At 38.0% G+C, this 15,861-nt stretch overlaps 1 protein-coding gene across 1 annotated transcript in view; it reads right to left on the reverse strand.

The window, feature by feature from the left end:
- The window catches only part of abi3bp (ABI family member 3 binding protein), a 181,688-nt gene that overhangs the window by 121,301 nt on the left and 44,526 nt on the right, over positions 1-15,861 (reverse strand). The window contains exons 3-6 of the mRNA XM_062974809.1: positions 5,984-6,052; positions 3,790-3,922; positions 1,971-2,152; positions 384-445 (exon numbers count right to left, since the gene is read on the reverse strand). Of these exons, the coding sequence (XP_062830879.1) occupies positions 384-445; positions 1,971-2,152; positions 3,790-3,922; positions 5,984-6,052 (446 nt within the window). The remainder of the gene's footprint in view (positions 1-383; positions 446-1,970; positions 2,153-3,789; positions 3,923-5,983; positions 6,053-15,861) is intronic.

Consider the following 15,861-nt stretch of genomic DNA (forward strand, 5'->3'; position numbering starts at 1 on the left):
AGAGTTTGGGGAAACCTCCAGAATATCCAGTTAACGTGGTTCAACATTGCATCATGCTGAATCAGCTTCATGTGTCATATAACTTCCACAAAGTTGATACGTACACACATACAAGCATTGGACTCTGCTCAACGTTCACTTCTGCCAAAAGTTTGCATCATATACATTTGACAGATTCGATCAAAAATGCAAATAGAGTTATTAAAATCAGGATGATGTGATGTCACTGTCCGTTGAGTGCTTTTCTAATTTTACAGCATGAGAAACATTGTTTACATCATTTAGTGCTTAAAAGAAAACAGAACCCACCTCCCAGATATATGTTTGATATATTAATTAAAATGTAATATATATATATATATATATTAAGAAGTAAAATATACCTGTGTTTGGATATTGTGTAATATATAATTGTTCTGGGGTTGTCCATTTTCCTTGTTTTTACCTAATGTAAGAATATAACAAAGTTACTTTCTGTTCCTTCAACATGCAAAATAAAATACAGTATGAATTATACAAATTACTACCTAATGTTTCTGACTGTTGGCTAAGTTGAGGAGGTATTTTAGTAATCTTCTACTTATATTTACATTCTAACTCATCTTTCCAATTCTTTTGGGAGTACTGTGTGTACTTAACTAATGGATTAAATATAATAATTTGGAATGGACTGACATGTAGAAGTATTCTCTCACACACTTTTTGACTTTTTCACATATTGTTATGTTACAACCTGGAATGCAACAAATTATTTTTAAAAAGGAACTTTCCACATTCTCTTCTTGAGTCCTGAAATGTGAAGAGCTGCCAACTACAGATGAGTGCTGCTAGAAACTTTTATGGTGAACAACTGTGGGTGGACAGTCGAAGGTTATTTCTGCTTTGAACTGTTTTAACACTCCAAAGTAGTGGACAGTGATTTCTCCTGACCAGGAAATCTGTAATGGGTTTCAGGTCAGACTGAGACACTATATGCAGATTTGCCAATGTGATCTATACCAATTTTTGCCAAACACATTAATATTGTTGTGAAAGAATAAATGTGTACAGTGTTCCCTCACTTATTGCTGGGGTTAGGTTCCAGGACCACCCGCAATAAGTAAAAATCCATGAAGTAGGGACACTATATTTATTTTAATATTTATACACTATTTTAGTAGTGATACACTATTTTAAGTCTTTATCAATTAATCGTGTGTTGATAAATCGCCTCCTTATCCTCCCATTGCTGCTTGGGCTCTTTTTCTCTACCTTTGGCTTATCCTTCCTCCCTTCCTTAGGCTGCAAATTGTAATTTTTATGATTTATAATAATCTTTTAGAGTTTATTGAAAAACTGCAAACAGCGAATACATGCATAGTGAACCGTAAAGTAGTGAGGGAACACTGTATATCATACCTATATATGGCTAAATTGTTCCAACAGTAATAGAGCCTGTCTGATCTTTGGGAGCTAAAAAGGTCCACACTTGAGGTACTTAGATGAAAGACTTCTGAAAGCTATATTTCAGAGGAAGGAACTGGCAAAAATGCTTCTGAGTATTCTTTGTCTAAGGGCCCTTCCAAATAGGCCCAAAAATGTGGGACCCCGTTGGCACAAGGGTTTAACCCATTGCACCACCAGGGGCTAACAGTTCAAGTGTATTTCAGCAAAGGCTTGTGTCTGCCCAACTCAAATATTAAGCAGCTGAATTTTTTTTCAAGCAATGTATTTTTTCATGCAAAGGCGAATGCAGTATATAGGTAAAACCCATCTGTCTTACTGTGTTCCATTGATGTAGGAATTGCTCCTTTCACCTGAGACCAATTCTAAAAGCATGACAAAATGGCTTGAAACATAAAATGGAGCAGAATATGGAAGATAATTTTGTTCTATTTTTGAACATAGTAGACATGTGGATAAAATAGACATGCCTGCTCTGTAATAATGAGTTTAACTTTTCAGCCAATGAATTATTACAAACTACTTACTAGGCATAACCACCTTATGATTGAAAATCTTGCTCCAGATTCCATTATCTGTGTTGTCCTTCACTCCAAATTCATAGACTGCATTAGGTTTCAGGTTGTCCACCACTGTTTCTGTAGTTGGACAAAGTTGAAGAGCCCACTTCTTGTTCTTGTCTTTTTCTCTGTAGCGGACTGTATAAAATCTAGTCAATAAAAAGCAAGTGCATACTTTAAACTGAAGAAACATAAAGTTTCAGTCATTTGGTTTTAGTAAAAAAACTGTTAGAAAACTGTGATGTCTTATACTCACTAACTTGGGAGTACAACCATTAAAATCAACTGGATTTATTTCTGAACAAATATAAGATTTAGCTTATAGGCAATGCAGTATAAACAATGTTCTACTTCTTGGAGTGAAGCAAAAAGCAAGCTGAACTTTATCATATAAATTCTGAAAATTTTCCATGAGCAAATATTTGCTTGCTTTCTTACTCTAAGGCCGTTTTGAAACCACTGGAGAGTGACTATTTTCAAATACAGGTTGAGTATTCTGTAGCCAGACTTTTGAAATTAAAAATACTCCATACTCAGTATTGTCCACATTGACGGCTGAGATAGAGACACCTTCACTTTCTGATGATTCAATGTACAGAAACTTTATTTCATGCACAAAATTATTTAAAATATTGTATAAAATAACCCCCAAGCTATATATGCATAAGGTGCACATGAAATATGAATGCATGTCTGTTTAGACTTCGGTCCCATCTCCGAGATAAATCATTATGTACAATATTCCAATAAAAAAAACCCACAATCAAAAACACTTCTTGTCTTAAGCATTTTGAATAAGAGATACTTAATCTGTGGTTGAAATGACTATTTGCACCTTGAAACTATGTTAAACCTACATTTTAAGGGTTCATTAGAGTAATTAAGATACAAAGGAAATTGTATTTCTTTTTTACATGTAATATGCAGTCCAGAGCTTTATCTCAACCCTCAGCCCTACCTTCTACTCAGGGTTAAAAGAAGGGGAAAATTTATTAGTTGGCACCAAAGGGGAGTTTTTCATTGTTATAGCTCTCATTTGGGGGCCAGAAGTAATTCATGGGGAAATGGCTAGTGTATGCATCCGCTATCCAGATCCTGTTCCTGAGTGGTTTTCAGCATGTTTACTTGATAAAAAAGAAAGGAAGATTTGCTTGCATGTTTAATGTAGACCCACAAACGAATTTATTTGACAGTAGCATCCTATATGAAGTTTTTAAGGAGGATGCATAAGATTATCATGTCAGACATATTATTATGATATGATTCCTAAAATCACACACACGGATTGCTGTATGCAGTAGGATTAATTGACACTATGGGCAAATGAGTTCAAGAATGGTATGGTAGCAAAGGAAGAAAATAAATAAGAGAAAACACACTTCTGTGAAGGCATGACTGTGCTTTCCATGTGTAAAAACATTCCTGGAAAAAACATTTTGCTACTCTGAATAAGAACATTACAAAGTGTCAGTGGTTTTGAGATAATCCTGGCATGACTGTTAGGATTTATCATGTCACCCACCACATCTATTCATGATAAAGGTTTAGAATCTAGTCTTTTGCTCCATAAATGGAGTTTCTATTCATGGAAAGAGCTGGAGGCCTGAAGCCCAGTTCATTTGCTCCATAAGTGAGTTTGTGGTCTACTCAGGGAAGGATTCCCTCTGCAAACCCAACTCACCTATGAATTCTACTGCCTTCCATTTATAAATCAAAAACACCAGATCCAAATGAAAGAGTAAAAAATATCTATTATTTTCACAATATATATCTTTTAGTTTATTACCTGTCATTTGCACAATTATTCATTGTGGTCCAGTCATGCTTTGGGTTGACTAAGATTCCCCAGGATAAGAAGACAGAAGTTGGAGTTAAAGTGCCTATTACCAACTGGAGTGGTTTGGGTGTATGTGTTTTACCTGTATAAAAAAGGCACAGAAAAATACATATATATCATTTTAAAAATAAAGAGACACATCCTCATGAATGAGCCACTAGGCAAAGGTGTCACTATTTGAATGTGGGTGGTGCAAACTCCACCTCCCTTCTGAGGGAATGACATTAAAATGACTTTACTGTATAGGTTTTGTGCAGCTGAAAATTATTATTTTTATTTAAAATATCCCTGTAGTTAGTTATATCCACAAAAACATTTTGTCAGCCCAGCCTACATGTACTATACAATATACTTAGATAAAGGTAAAGGTTTTCCCCTGATATTAAGTCCAGTCGTGTCTGACTCTGGGGGTTGGTGCTCATCTCCATTTCTAATCCAAAGAGCCGGTGTTGTCCGTAGACACCTCCAAGGTCATATGGCCGGCATGACTGCATAGAGTGTTGTTACCTTCCTGCTGGAGCGGTACCTAGTGATCTACTCACATTTGCATGTTTTCTAACTGCTAGGTTGGCAGAAGCTGGGGCTAACAGCAGGAGCTCACCCCACTCCCTGGATTCAAACCGTCAACCTTTCGGTCAGCAAATTCAGCAGCTCAGCGGTTCAATGTACTGCTCCACTGGGGACTCAATATACTTACAAGGCTAGAGTTCTGTACTAGTTGACTTTGTGAACCTTCTAATAATGCATATACACTGTAGTCAGAATTGTCATTGTTATCCAAATGTAATGAAACTTCAGATCATGTGGCTTCATCTGCCTGCACTACAAGCTCATACTATTTTCTTTGCTGCTGGTTTTTAATACTTTTTATACAAAGTATACCAGATGCTTTGACATAATCAGATACTGATTATGTCAAAGTATCTGGTACTTTGGCTATCGTACTTCGAAATGGCCTGGTGTGGGAAGAGTTACTACACCAGGTGACAGCAACTTTAGTGATGCCACTGTGAATAGCCATGTAATAGCCATGTAACCAGAGATCAACATGTCTCTTGTTTATTCTTCCTGCCTGAAATTGCATGAATGGGTGATATGATGCACCTAGTAGCCAAAACTGTGGTTGGTGGGCTGCATTCTGCTTGAGTGGCCTCATTAATATAAAGGCCAAGAATAAAATAAGTCTTGAAATGATTGAGTACTTCTCTTGCATTTCAAGTCAAATAAAAAAGAACAGTTATATTCATAATGACGTTTGGCTGTAAGTCTATGAAAACATACAATAAAAAAATCAGTGGATATCACTTTCTATTACTCATAAATTAATTTTTCTAAAATGACCAGGGTAATCTAAAATACTATGGACATTCTATAAGCCTACCAACAACTTTTCTTTCCATTTTTGTACAAATTAATCATACGTGCAGACTTCCAGTTCGTCTGAGGACACTTGTACTGATAGAATAAACACAAAAATTAGAATGTGGTGAGAAATGAAACAATGCTTGTTTTTGCCTTTAGGATTTTTTTTTTTTTTGCACATGGGGGGGGGGGGGGTCTTCCATATGCAGTCATATGGAAATGCATTTTGGACCCTTAGTTTCATGCCTGCTGCGATTATCTTTCCCTGCTCTTCAAGCATGACTCTTCTTGACCCTTAATTTCATGCCTTTCCTAATTCTTCTGGCATGACTCTTCTTGACCCTTTCCACAGATCATCAGACTATTCTTCTTTAGTGCCTTCTCTCTCCATGTTTTTGCAACAGATTTCCCTTGTCAAAATGACTGCTATGAATTTCATCTGCTATGTGGTTAGAAATTTTCCCAGTATATCACACCAGTTAACTGGCTACAGCTCTTGCCTTAAAGCACGGCTTAGTTTTATCCCCCTCACTCTATGTCTGGCCCAAAAGTGCCTAAAAAGATCTAGCCAGTAACTGAACCAGAAAACATATGCTATATCTTAAAGTTTCATGGTTCTGTGATAATGCTTAAAGGAGATTATGGCACAACAAATACACAGAACTAGCTGAATTGTGGTAAAGAATTTAGTTACCTGTTGCTCAAATGTAAGACCAGTGATTTCTATGGAAAAATATGTTTCTGATGGCTCATGGACAAATGTTTTAAAATTTGACAGTACCTGAACAAGATTTCTTGTAATTTGTAACAGGCATTGGCCTCACAGAAATCAAGTATCTTGGCTCTGCATCTGGAAAATATTAGTAGAACAATTCATAAAAACCAACAAGAAAAAAACCCTTAATAATCAACATATTTTCACTGTATTGTTATCACATGAGGCTCCTATAATGGGTTCTTCCACTGCACATCCATCTGGCTTGAAACTGGAGTAATTCCTCCCAATTTGTGCATTCTCCCTATTTATAAACCCCTAGCTTTATTTTAATATAGAACTGTGGAGTTATGAGAGTTCAGAAGTTTGGAACTGTGAACCTTTGTACTTCTGTATCCCTCATACGAAAAAATATTAATTAAAAATAAAGTAAAGCTTCAACATGCCTTGGAGATTGGTTTGCAGTAAGTTTAGGGCAACATCATACAGTAGGAAGTTATTTCATTCATGCCTAGGGATCTTCAATGTGGCCAGGGCAAGAGTGACCAGCCTACAAATATGTTTCATCTCATGAAGATCCTGGTAAGCCACATCTACCCCCTGTTTCATACCAGAAGTGACTATAAAGTCGCTTCTAGTTTGGAATGGGTAAAAAGGCTATCAAGTTGTAAAAGAGGCCATTGGGGCAGAGGCTAACATTCAGATGGCCAATCACATGGTCTGAAGGCTTCTGGGAACACAAGTGATCATTTTGAAGCCAACAAAATATATACATGGAAGGGTCTAGGGACGTCATCACAAAGTGCTAAAATCGGTGGTATGTGCCGATTTTAGGCCAGGTCACCCACGGAGCCGTCCAACTCCCATCACATAATATGGTGTTGGTTCAATGGGTGAAGGAGGGCAGAGTTGGCACATGTTGCCAGCAGGGCAACACAGGAGAGCTCTCGTATTGCCATACAATCTATGGTTGGAAGCCATGCACACCATGCTTCCCCCCATCTGATTGTCCCCGCATGGATCCAGGTGTTGTGGGGCATCAGGCACTGGATTCCCCCATCCCTATATGAACCAGAGTGCTTCTGCTACTGGCCATCTGATAAGGTAGTAAGAAAATAGAAGTGATCCAACAACATGGGCCTGTGGGCTACACAATTCCTACACTCAGTCTAAAGTATTAGTTCAATGTGTCTTCAAAATTAACTTACACTAATCATACTGGCTCTACCATTATAACAACTGCTGGCTTTTATGGCTTGTGGCAGTAGAAAACCCAAATTTTAATATGTGGACAGAAATCCCTACCACACCTCTAAAGCTTGTCGCAACCCTCCCTGCTTACACTTCAAATTGTGTCAGAGCATCCATTCATTATTTTATTACTGGGAGTGGACATGTAAGAGGCAAGATGAAGAAGAAGCCAGGAATGTTCTGTTATATGTGTAGTTTAAAATATATTTTAATATTTGTATGTTCCATGTCACAAATGACTTTTTTAAATTTTTTATATTCATCTTTTAATATGTACTGTGTCATGTTTGCTGTTAACAGTCTTGGGCCTCTATATCAGGAGAAAGATGGGATAAAATTAAAGTGACAAAATAAGTAAGTAAGTAAAAATAAATAAATAAATACATACATACATACATACATACATACATACATAAAGGAAGAATTTAATCATGCCTCTCAGGATCCAATCCATTAAGTGTATTGGGTTGCTGTGAGTTTTCTGGGCTGTATGACCATGTTCCAGAAGCATTTTCTCCTAGCCATATAGCCTGGAAAACTCACAGCAACTCAATGATTCCAGCCATGAAAGCCTTTGACAACACTTGTGTATTTCTGCCATTTTCCTATAAGTGTTTATATGAAACAAATGGAGTCTTCCATAGAGATACAGATAAAGGAGCGACCAGACCATTAGTGTATCAATTTGCAATTTTTCAAATACGAACAAAAACAAAATGAAAGAGGAAAGCAATGAAAACAGAAAATTGGGAATATTTTGTTGATCTGCTGTTTTTGTTGTGTGCTTTCAAGTTGTTTCCAACTTTTGGCAACCCAATCATGGCAATTTCTTTGTGAGATTTGGTCAAAAGAGGGTTGCCCTTGCCTTCCTCTGAGGCTTAGGAAAGTGTAATTTACCCAAGGTCACCTAGTGGGCTTCCATATCTTCTGAAATAAATGTATCAATTGTCATCATGCATACCAATGATTTTGTGTATGATTTTAATTTTCAGATGAATAATCAATATCCTAATACAAAAGGGATGTGGCAAAACTGTGTTCAGAATGTATTTCCCCAAATCTTTGTGCAGCTCTTCAAATCTGAGCTGCCATCAATCAACTGCGTGGGACTGATTGGAGGCGGAAGAAGCGAGGAGCAGAGCAGAAGCATTGCTGGCCAGATGTTGGTTTATAAGCCAAAATGAATCATCTGGTGGGTTGACATGTGCTGGATTCTACAGCTATAACACATTTATCTAAAGTGCATCCTTTCACTCTTCACATGAGAATGCACATGTATCATTTACACAGGAGGATAGATGGACAGAAACATATACAGCTGCCATCCTGTATCTACAAATTTAACCATCCACAGCTTGAAAATATATACACATACACCAATAAATTCCCTCCAATCAAACCTTGATTTTGACATTTTCTATAAGGGAAACCATTTCACTATGTAATTGTATATAATGGGATATAAGCATGAATGGATTTTGGTATCCATGGGATGTCATGGAACCAAATCCCAGTTGATATTAAGGCCCTAACTGTATACAACTCTTTTTTAATAGTGGTTATTTGCATTTGTAGATTCTGCTTGTTGTAAACTTTCTCATAAATGTTTCAGTCAAAATAAATTTCTGCCTGGTTGGAATGATGAGAACCAGCCTGTATCAGATGGCTTGTTCTTTGTTGGCAGCAATGACATTAAGCAAATCAAAGCCAAACATGATCTTTTTTTTTACTAACCAGCTCACAAATTCTTAGGAAATTTCATATGATCTGGATGAACACATGCTTATGTGGTAAGAGGCCACAAGTTCATTTGATGTTTCTAGTGAAAACCAGCTAACATTGTCCAAGAGTTGATCAAAATAAACTGATTAAAACAATACACAGGAGAGGAAAAAGCTTTTTTTTTTGTAAGGAAGCCAATTTTTTTTTGGTTGGGATCTCGGAACATCTGCATTTTCTTCACTGATAATAGCTGAGTTTTTTTTTTCCTTTCCACTCATTTTTACTATTAAAGAGGGTTTAGGGTTCAGTCAGTACTTCTTTGAAATGTATTGGCTAGATGACAAAGCATTTGAATACCTAAAAATATGGTAATAATAATTAAGAGTGCAAATTAAATAGAAATTAGAGATTTTATATGATGACACTGAATCAAGCTATCACTGAATACAAGGAAATATGGTAATTGTATTTAAATTTTTCAAAAGTGGTAAGGAGGTGAATACAGGATTTAAATATTAATAGTTTTAAAATGAATATTGTGGACTACAGCTATGCAACATTTTAAAAATCACATATACTGGGAAATGTGTGTTAAAGCAACATCAGAGTGTGTCAATGGCAAAAGTCATTAACGAGGAGAAACAAACTATCTAGGGCTGGATCTACACTACCAAATAATGCAGTTTCGGAATGCAGTTTAATTGCGTTGAACTGGATTATACACTACCACTACCATATAATCCAGCTCAATGCATTCTGAATTTGCATTACATGGCTGTGTAGATCAATCCTAAGAGAGACTACAATTTTCTGTTATCATACTCCAAAGGATTGTTAGACTGCTTTGAGAAGATGGACAATACAGACCAGAGAAATCAAGTTGCAGAAGTGAGGCAATACAAACACAACATTTCTAGATCAATAGTTCATCTTGTTTATTTCTCTCCATTTAACTGGGAGGACAGCAATGATCAATCTTGATAAAATAGTGAAGAGTAGAGACATCACACTGGCAACGAAGGTCCGCACAGTTAAAGCAATGGTATTCCCTGTAGTAACCTATGGATACGAGAGCTGGACCATAAGGAAGGCTGAGCGAAGGAAGAGAGATGCTTTTGAACTGTGGTGTTAGAGGAAAATCCTGAGAGTGCCTTGGACTGCAAGAAGATCCAACCAGTCCATACTCCAGGGAATAATGCCCGGCTGCTCACTGGAGGGAGGAAAATTAGAGACAAAAATGAAATACTTCAGCCACATAATGAGAAGAAGGGAAAGCTTAGAGAACAGAATGATGCTGAGGAAAATGGAAGGAAAAAGGAAGAGGGGCCAACCAAGGGCAAGCTGGATGGATGTTATCCTTGAAGTGACTGGCTTGACCTTGAAGGAGCTGGGGGTGGCTACGGCCGACAGGGAGCTCTGGGGTGGGCTGGTCCATGAGGTCACAAAGAGTCGGAAGCGACTGAACAAATAAACAACAATGCATATTAAATATTCCCTAGTTTGTATTATAAAAGTGCTTTTGTTAATTTTACATCTTTTAGTGGATGTCTTTTATATTTTGGTTTTGATGGTTTTTAAAGAATAATCTTTGTTGCTTTTAATATTGATCTTACATTTGTGGGTTTCATTTTATTTTTATCTTTATTTTTGTGTCTTCTTGCGTACTTTTTACATAGCAACCAACACAATAACAACAGAGTTAAAATGTTTCTCTCCATTCTTGCCACTGATCAGCACTGTATTAATTCTACCTAACTACATATGCCTGCTGTTGAAGTCAGACAAACAATTCTTTGTGTGGGGAACACACACACACTGCTGCACATATGGACTTGTAGAGCTAAGATAAATATTAATTCAACAATGAAGTTCTTTCCTCACTTTGGCATGTAATTATCTTGATGCAAAATAAGGATGTTATGAACACAATATTTTAAGTTTGGGAATCAATAATTCAAATCATGCACAGGTCAGATAAAGAATGGATAGCTAGAAATGTAACTAGGAGTGCATCAAACACAGCATTGACTTTTGGAAAGAAAGCTTTCCAACTTGCAATGTTTTGGTATCACAGAGCAACTTTGGAAGAAACACACAATTTCTTCTTGAGTTTTGTCCAAAGCTGATATTAATCACAATCTTTTCCATCAGTATACTATGTGGAAATTCACTGAACTCTAGCAATGACTTGGCAGGAAACTGTCTATGTATGTGTTTCACCAAGTCCTTAAACTAGTGACGTTTTATTCTATGAGATTATTGCACATTTGCAGGCTCACTGTAAGATGTGATGACCATAATAGAAGCAACAAGTATGTCATTAACCAGGTCTATACACAGCCATCATGATTGAAATCCAGTAACAATCTGGCACCATTAGGAGTTGAGAAGACAAGATTGAACTCCACACCACTGCTACCCTTTTTCCAATCCACCAGTATGACTAGATGGGGGCACTGTATGCACAGACAGTGAGGAACAACAATGGGGTCCAACAGTAGCAACATCAAAGGCAATAATCCTTTTTGGGATGTACAATAGGATTGTCATTGTGTTGCAATCCACTGTGTTGCCATTGGCCCTTATCAAGATGTGCTGCTAAAAAATTAATTGACTTAAGTGGAGTTTGGAAAAAGATGAGTCCTCGTGTCTCATCACATTAGGTTTGTGTCCTGCAGAATTCTGGGGTTTGTAGTTTAGAGAGGCCCAGGACCTGTCTGGCTGACCAGGTTAAAGGCCCCTCCCTAAACTACATGCCCCAGAATTCCACAGGAGACAGAAACTTGATTTAAAGTGGACCCATGCTCTAGTGCAGTGGTTCTCAACCTGGGGTCCCCAGATGTTTTCGCCTACAACTCCCAGAAATCCCAGCCTGTTTATCAGCTATTAGGATTTCTGGGAGTTGAAGGTCAAAAACATATGGGGACCCCAGGTTGAGAACCACTGCTCTAGTGTGATGAGTAGTGTCTCAAAAACCTTGGGATATGAAGACTAAGACATAATGGGAAGAGGTAAAAGCATGCCATCTGTGAGCATTTTCCACAGAAGTTGAAACCAGGGTTCTGACAGCTATGGAAAGTATACACTGCTAGTGGAGAACTTCTCTCCTGATACTTTGCCTAATATGCATCAGGAAGGGAACTGGGCAAGGGGCGGCCTCTTCATTTGTTGGTAGAGGAGATGAAAATAACAAAAGTACTGCCATACAATTCTTGGCATTAATATATCATCACTGGAGTAATGTATTCTCCAGTTTCTGTTTCTTGCTTAAGTTTTCTTCTAGGAAATTCCTGGTGGGTCTGTTGCTCTTCTATTCTGTAATATATTATGATTACATAATGTTTGGGCACTGCCCATCAATGGCACTCTCTTTCCTCAATGCTTTATTTGGATTCTCTTTATACTCACACAGACCTTGGAAACTCTGTTCAAATTTCTTTTAATTACTGGAATAATATTTTTGAGGTTATAATGTCCCTCTGTTTTCTCCTTCCTGAGGGGAGTCTTTAATAATGCTTGGGTGTTAATGTGTAGCTCCCTGCTTTGCTAGATAAGTGAAGGCCAATTTGGGAGTGGTGAATGGTCATTAACCCCAGTTTCACAGGAACATTATCACACAAATAGGACTTTATCTACATGAGCCATCTCCCCACCTATCCACAATACTAAATTGGTTGTACAGAGAAATGTCTTGATGGGTTGTTGTATGTCTTTCGGGCTGTGTGGCCATGTTCCAGAAGTATTCTCTCCTGACGTTTCGCTCACATCCTCAGAGGTTGCCTGCCATAGATGTGGGTGAAACGACGAGAGAATACTTCTGGAACATGGCCACACAGCCCGAAAGACATACAACAACCCTGTGATTCCGGCCATGAAATCCTTCGACAACACAATGTCTTGATAGTAAGAAGTCAACTAGAATATTAAAAGTTTTTTCCTTTGCCTTTTCGGAATATATATTCAAAAGAGGGAGGTAATGAGCCCCCATTCTCTGTCAATTGGAGAACTACACATACGTTTTTTTCAATCTCTTGCCCATTCAAATATATTATAGTGATGTCTGCATACAAAGACCAGAACTGGAAGTGTGATGCTGCAGAGCAAGGGAGATGCACCTGGAAATGCTTTATATAAGTCTACATTTTCTGGAAACTTTATGGATGCATGGCATAAAAGAGCAACTGTTTTATGTAAGTTCTTATTCACTGAAGGCCTACTTTAAGCATTACAAGAGGCAACTCTCTAAAATAATCTTATTCCACCTGGAGTTGTTGATCATTCTCACGTGAACCCAAAATATAACACACTTCCGGTTTGGGGTTGTTAAAATCCCAGTTCTGCATATTTTCTGCTACAGTGGCTGCTTAGCTATATAACAGAAGCATTAAGGAAAATTTCTAGTGCATTGGGTAGATGCATAATAGAGTATGGATGAACATGTCCTGATGTACTCTACCAGCATGCATCAGCACTCCCTAGCTGGTGTCCAAATGCCCACTGATACCATTATGTATAGGCCCCACTATGCATTTAGGCAGCTAGATTTGTTAGCTCTTGCTTGTCTGTATTGGTTCCACTATGCATTGTTCACTTTGCATTTGTCTTTTAAGTAGCATTATGATAACAGCCCTTTGCTGAAACTGCAATGCTATTTCTTGCAGATGTTAGTTCACTTTTGATTATGTAAGGGTGCTTCCAGACAGTGTCAAAATACATGTTAAAAAACTGGGACAAAATATCCCGGGACCTGACAGCAAGTCCACACACAGGTCTGTCATTCTCAGGAAATGGTTTTTTGCCATTCTTACACTGTCCTTTGAAGCGGATCAAGACAGGGCTCATCCAAGAGCCAACAGGTGAGAGCATTTGGAAAAGGGAAATAAAGAGCTGAAGCCTGGACTGGTTTATTGCTGGGAAAAACTTTTGTTGAACTACATAACCAGAACCCTCTGATGGTGAACTCTTATCCTGAAACTTGACTCTTGCTGACTTGACTACACTTTGGAATATGGTTTGGATTTGTGGATATTGCTTGGCTTGAACTTTGGACTGAAATCTGACAATTCTTGTGCTTTGCCTTTGCTGAACTGATTAATGTGTATGACCCTGGACTAACTGACCTTGAGATGGATGAGCGGCAGCTTTGGCAGGAATTCCTTTGTATGTTCATGACAACTTTCCCCAAATATTGTTTAGCCAGCCCCCCCCCCCCCCACACACACATTTTATCCTGGTTACTTTTGAGTCTTACTGCATGTGTAGAAGAGCCCTATGTCCTTCACTAAGCTCCAACCGTGGAATATAATACCTAGCAACAAAGAGTGTTCACATAAAGTACATGTATCACTGTATATTTTATACATAAAAATTACAATTATGCCAAAATTAAGCTGCCTCAAGAAAAAAAATTGGAATCTATCTAGACTATTTTTCTGAGCGTACTGTTGAACATTACCACATTTAGAACTAGGGATGATTCCGTTTCACAATTCAGGGAAATTCAGCAATTCGGCAGCCAGATTGCCAAAAATGGACTATTGATGTCATATTGATGTGAAATTGTTTTACTGTGTTATCACTGTTATTGTATTTTTATGTCGGGCATGGCCCCATGTAAGCCGCTCTGAGTCCCACCGGGGAGATGGGGCGGGGTATAAAAATAAAGTTATTATTATTATTATTATTAAATGGACTAGGCAGGGGGCAGCTGAATATTTGGCTGGAATGGATCATGTGGCACTAGATCTTTTGGCAACATTTGGGAGATTTGACTGCTCCATGATTGACAAGAGCAGCAGTGCATGGGTTTTTCTCCCATTGGCCTTGCTTTTGGGAATTTCCTAGTAAATGGAATGGGGGGCAGCCGAAAAAGAACCAAAAACAGCACAGTTTTTGGCGTCTCGCACACCCCTATTTAGAATATTACCACACTTGGAACTAAGTTCTGGTAAATTGAGTAAGTCTTTCTACCAGTTATAGATAGATTTGTAGCTCTGGACTCCCTAATGTGAGAATGGAAATTCAATATAATGACTGTATGAAATGACAGGGATCACCATTTATTTCCAAAATGTAATTCAATGGATTTGATTGAACAAACTTATGTATGGATCAATATTATAGTTCAAGAGGAACTATGATATACTACTGTTCTGCCCAAATGCTATCTTAACTACTTGGAAGGTGAACTGGCTACACAGGGAACAGATTGGAGGCTATATAGTTGAATGAAACAAGAATTTATTGACCGACAAGAATTTCAGACTTTCTGTCTTCCTGAGTTTTTATGAGGAGAGGTAAAATCTTTGAGAAATAGATACAGTTCTGGCCTAACTGAGGCTCTTGAATCTTTATTTCTTCTTATTGTCTCTCTTGTATGGTATTCAACTGTTTCTAAGATGGTTTCAATATTTAACTCCGACCGGACTTGAATACAGCTCCAACTGGACTTAAATAAAGCTCCAACTGGACTTAAATAAAGCTCCAACTGGATATGCTATTTTGTAGACCTTCTGGCCTTCCTCTTTCTTTACCTTCCAGTCACAAAAAGACTGACTCTTCCAAGAACCAGAAGTGTTTTGACTGAGGCTCCACCCGAGGGGATTCCTAAGTGGCCAGGGTGACAGAGGCTTCAAATGCAAAGAGGCTGTCTAGATTGACCCCCCAGAAACTTTACATAAAATATGAATCCCTCTAACTAAAAGGGACCTAACTAGGGGTAATAAGTGAGGGTTTTCATGGAGCACAACAATTACCATAGACAACTCTGCACATAGCATCAATTGCTTTGTCTCCATCGCAGTTTTGAGATTTTCCCCCGCCTTACATATGTAGCAGACGTGTGGGTGTGGGTGTACCCTTATTTATGAAGTTTACTATGTCAATGAAAGAAATAAGCCATGTGGATCTAGTGAGGAAGGACAGAAATCAGGACTCTGTTGAACAGAAGTTACCAAAGGAGAGCTCCACAT

The sequence above is a fragment of the Anolis carolinensis genome, chromosome 3 (assembly GCF_035594765.1).
Source record: "Anolis carolinensis isolate JA03-04 chromosome 3, rAnoCar3.1.pri, whole genome shotgun sequence".
Taxonomy (NCBI): domain Eukaryota; kingdom Metazoa; phylum Chordata; class Lepidosauria; order Squamata; family Dactyloidae; genus Anolis; species Anolis carolinensis.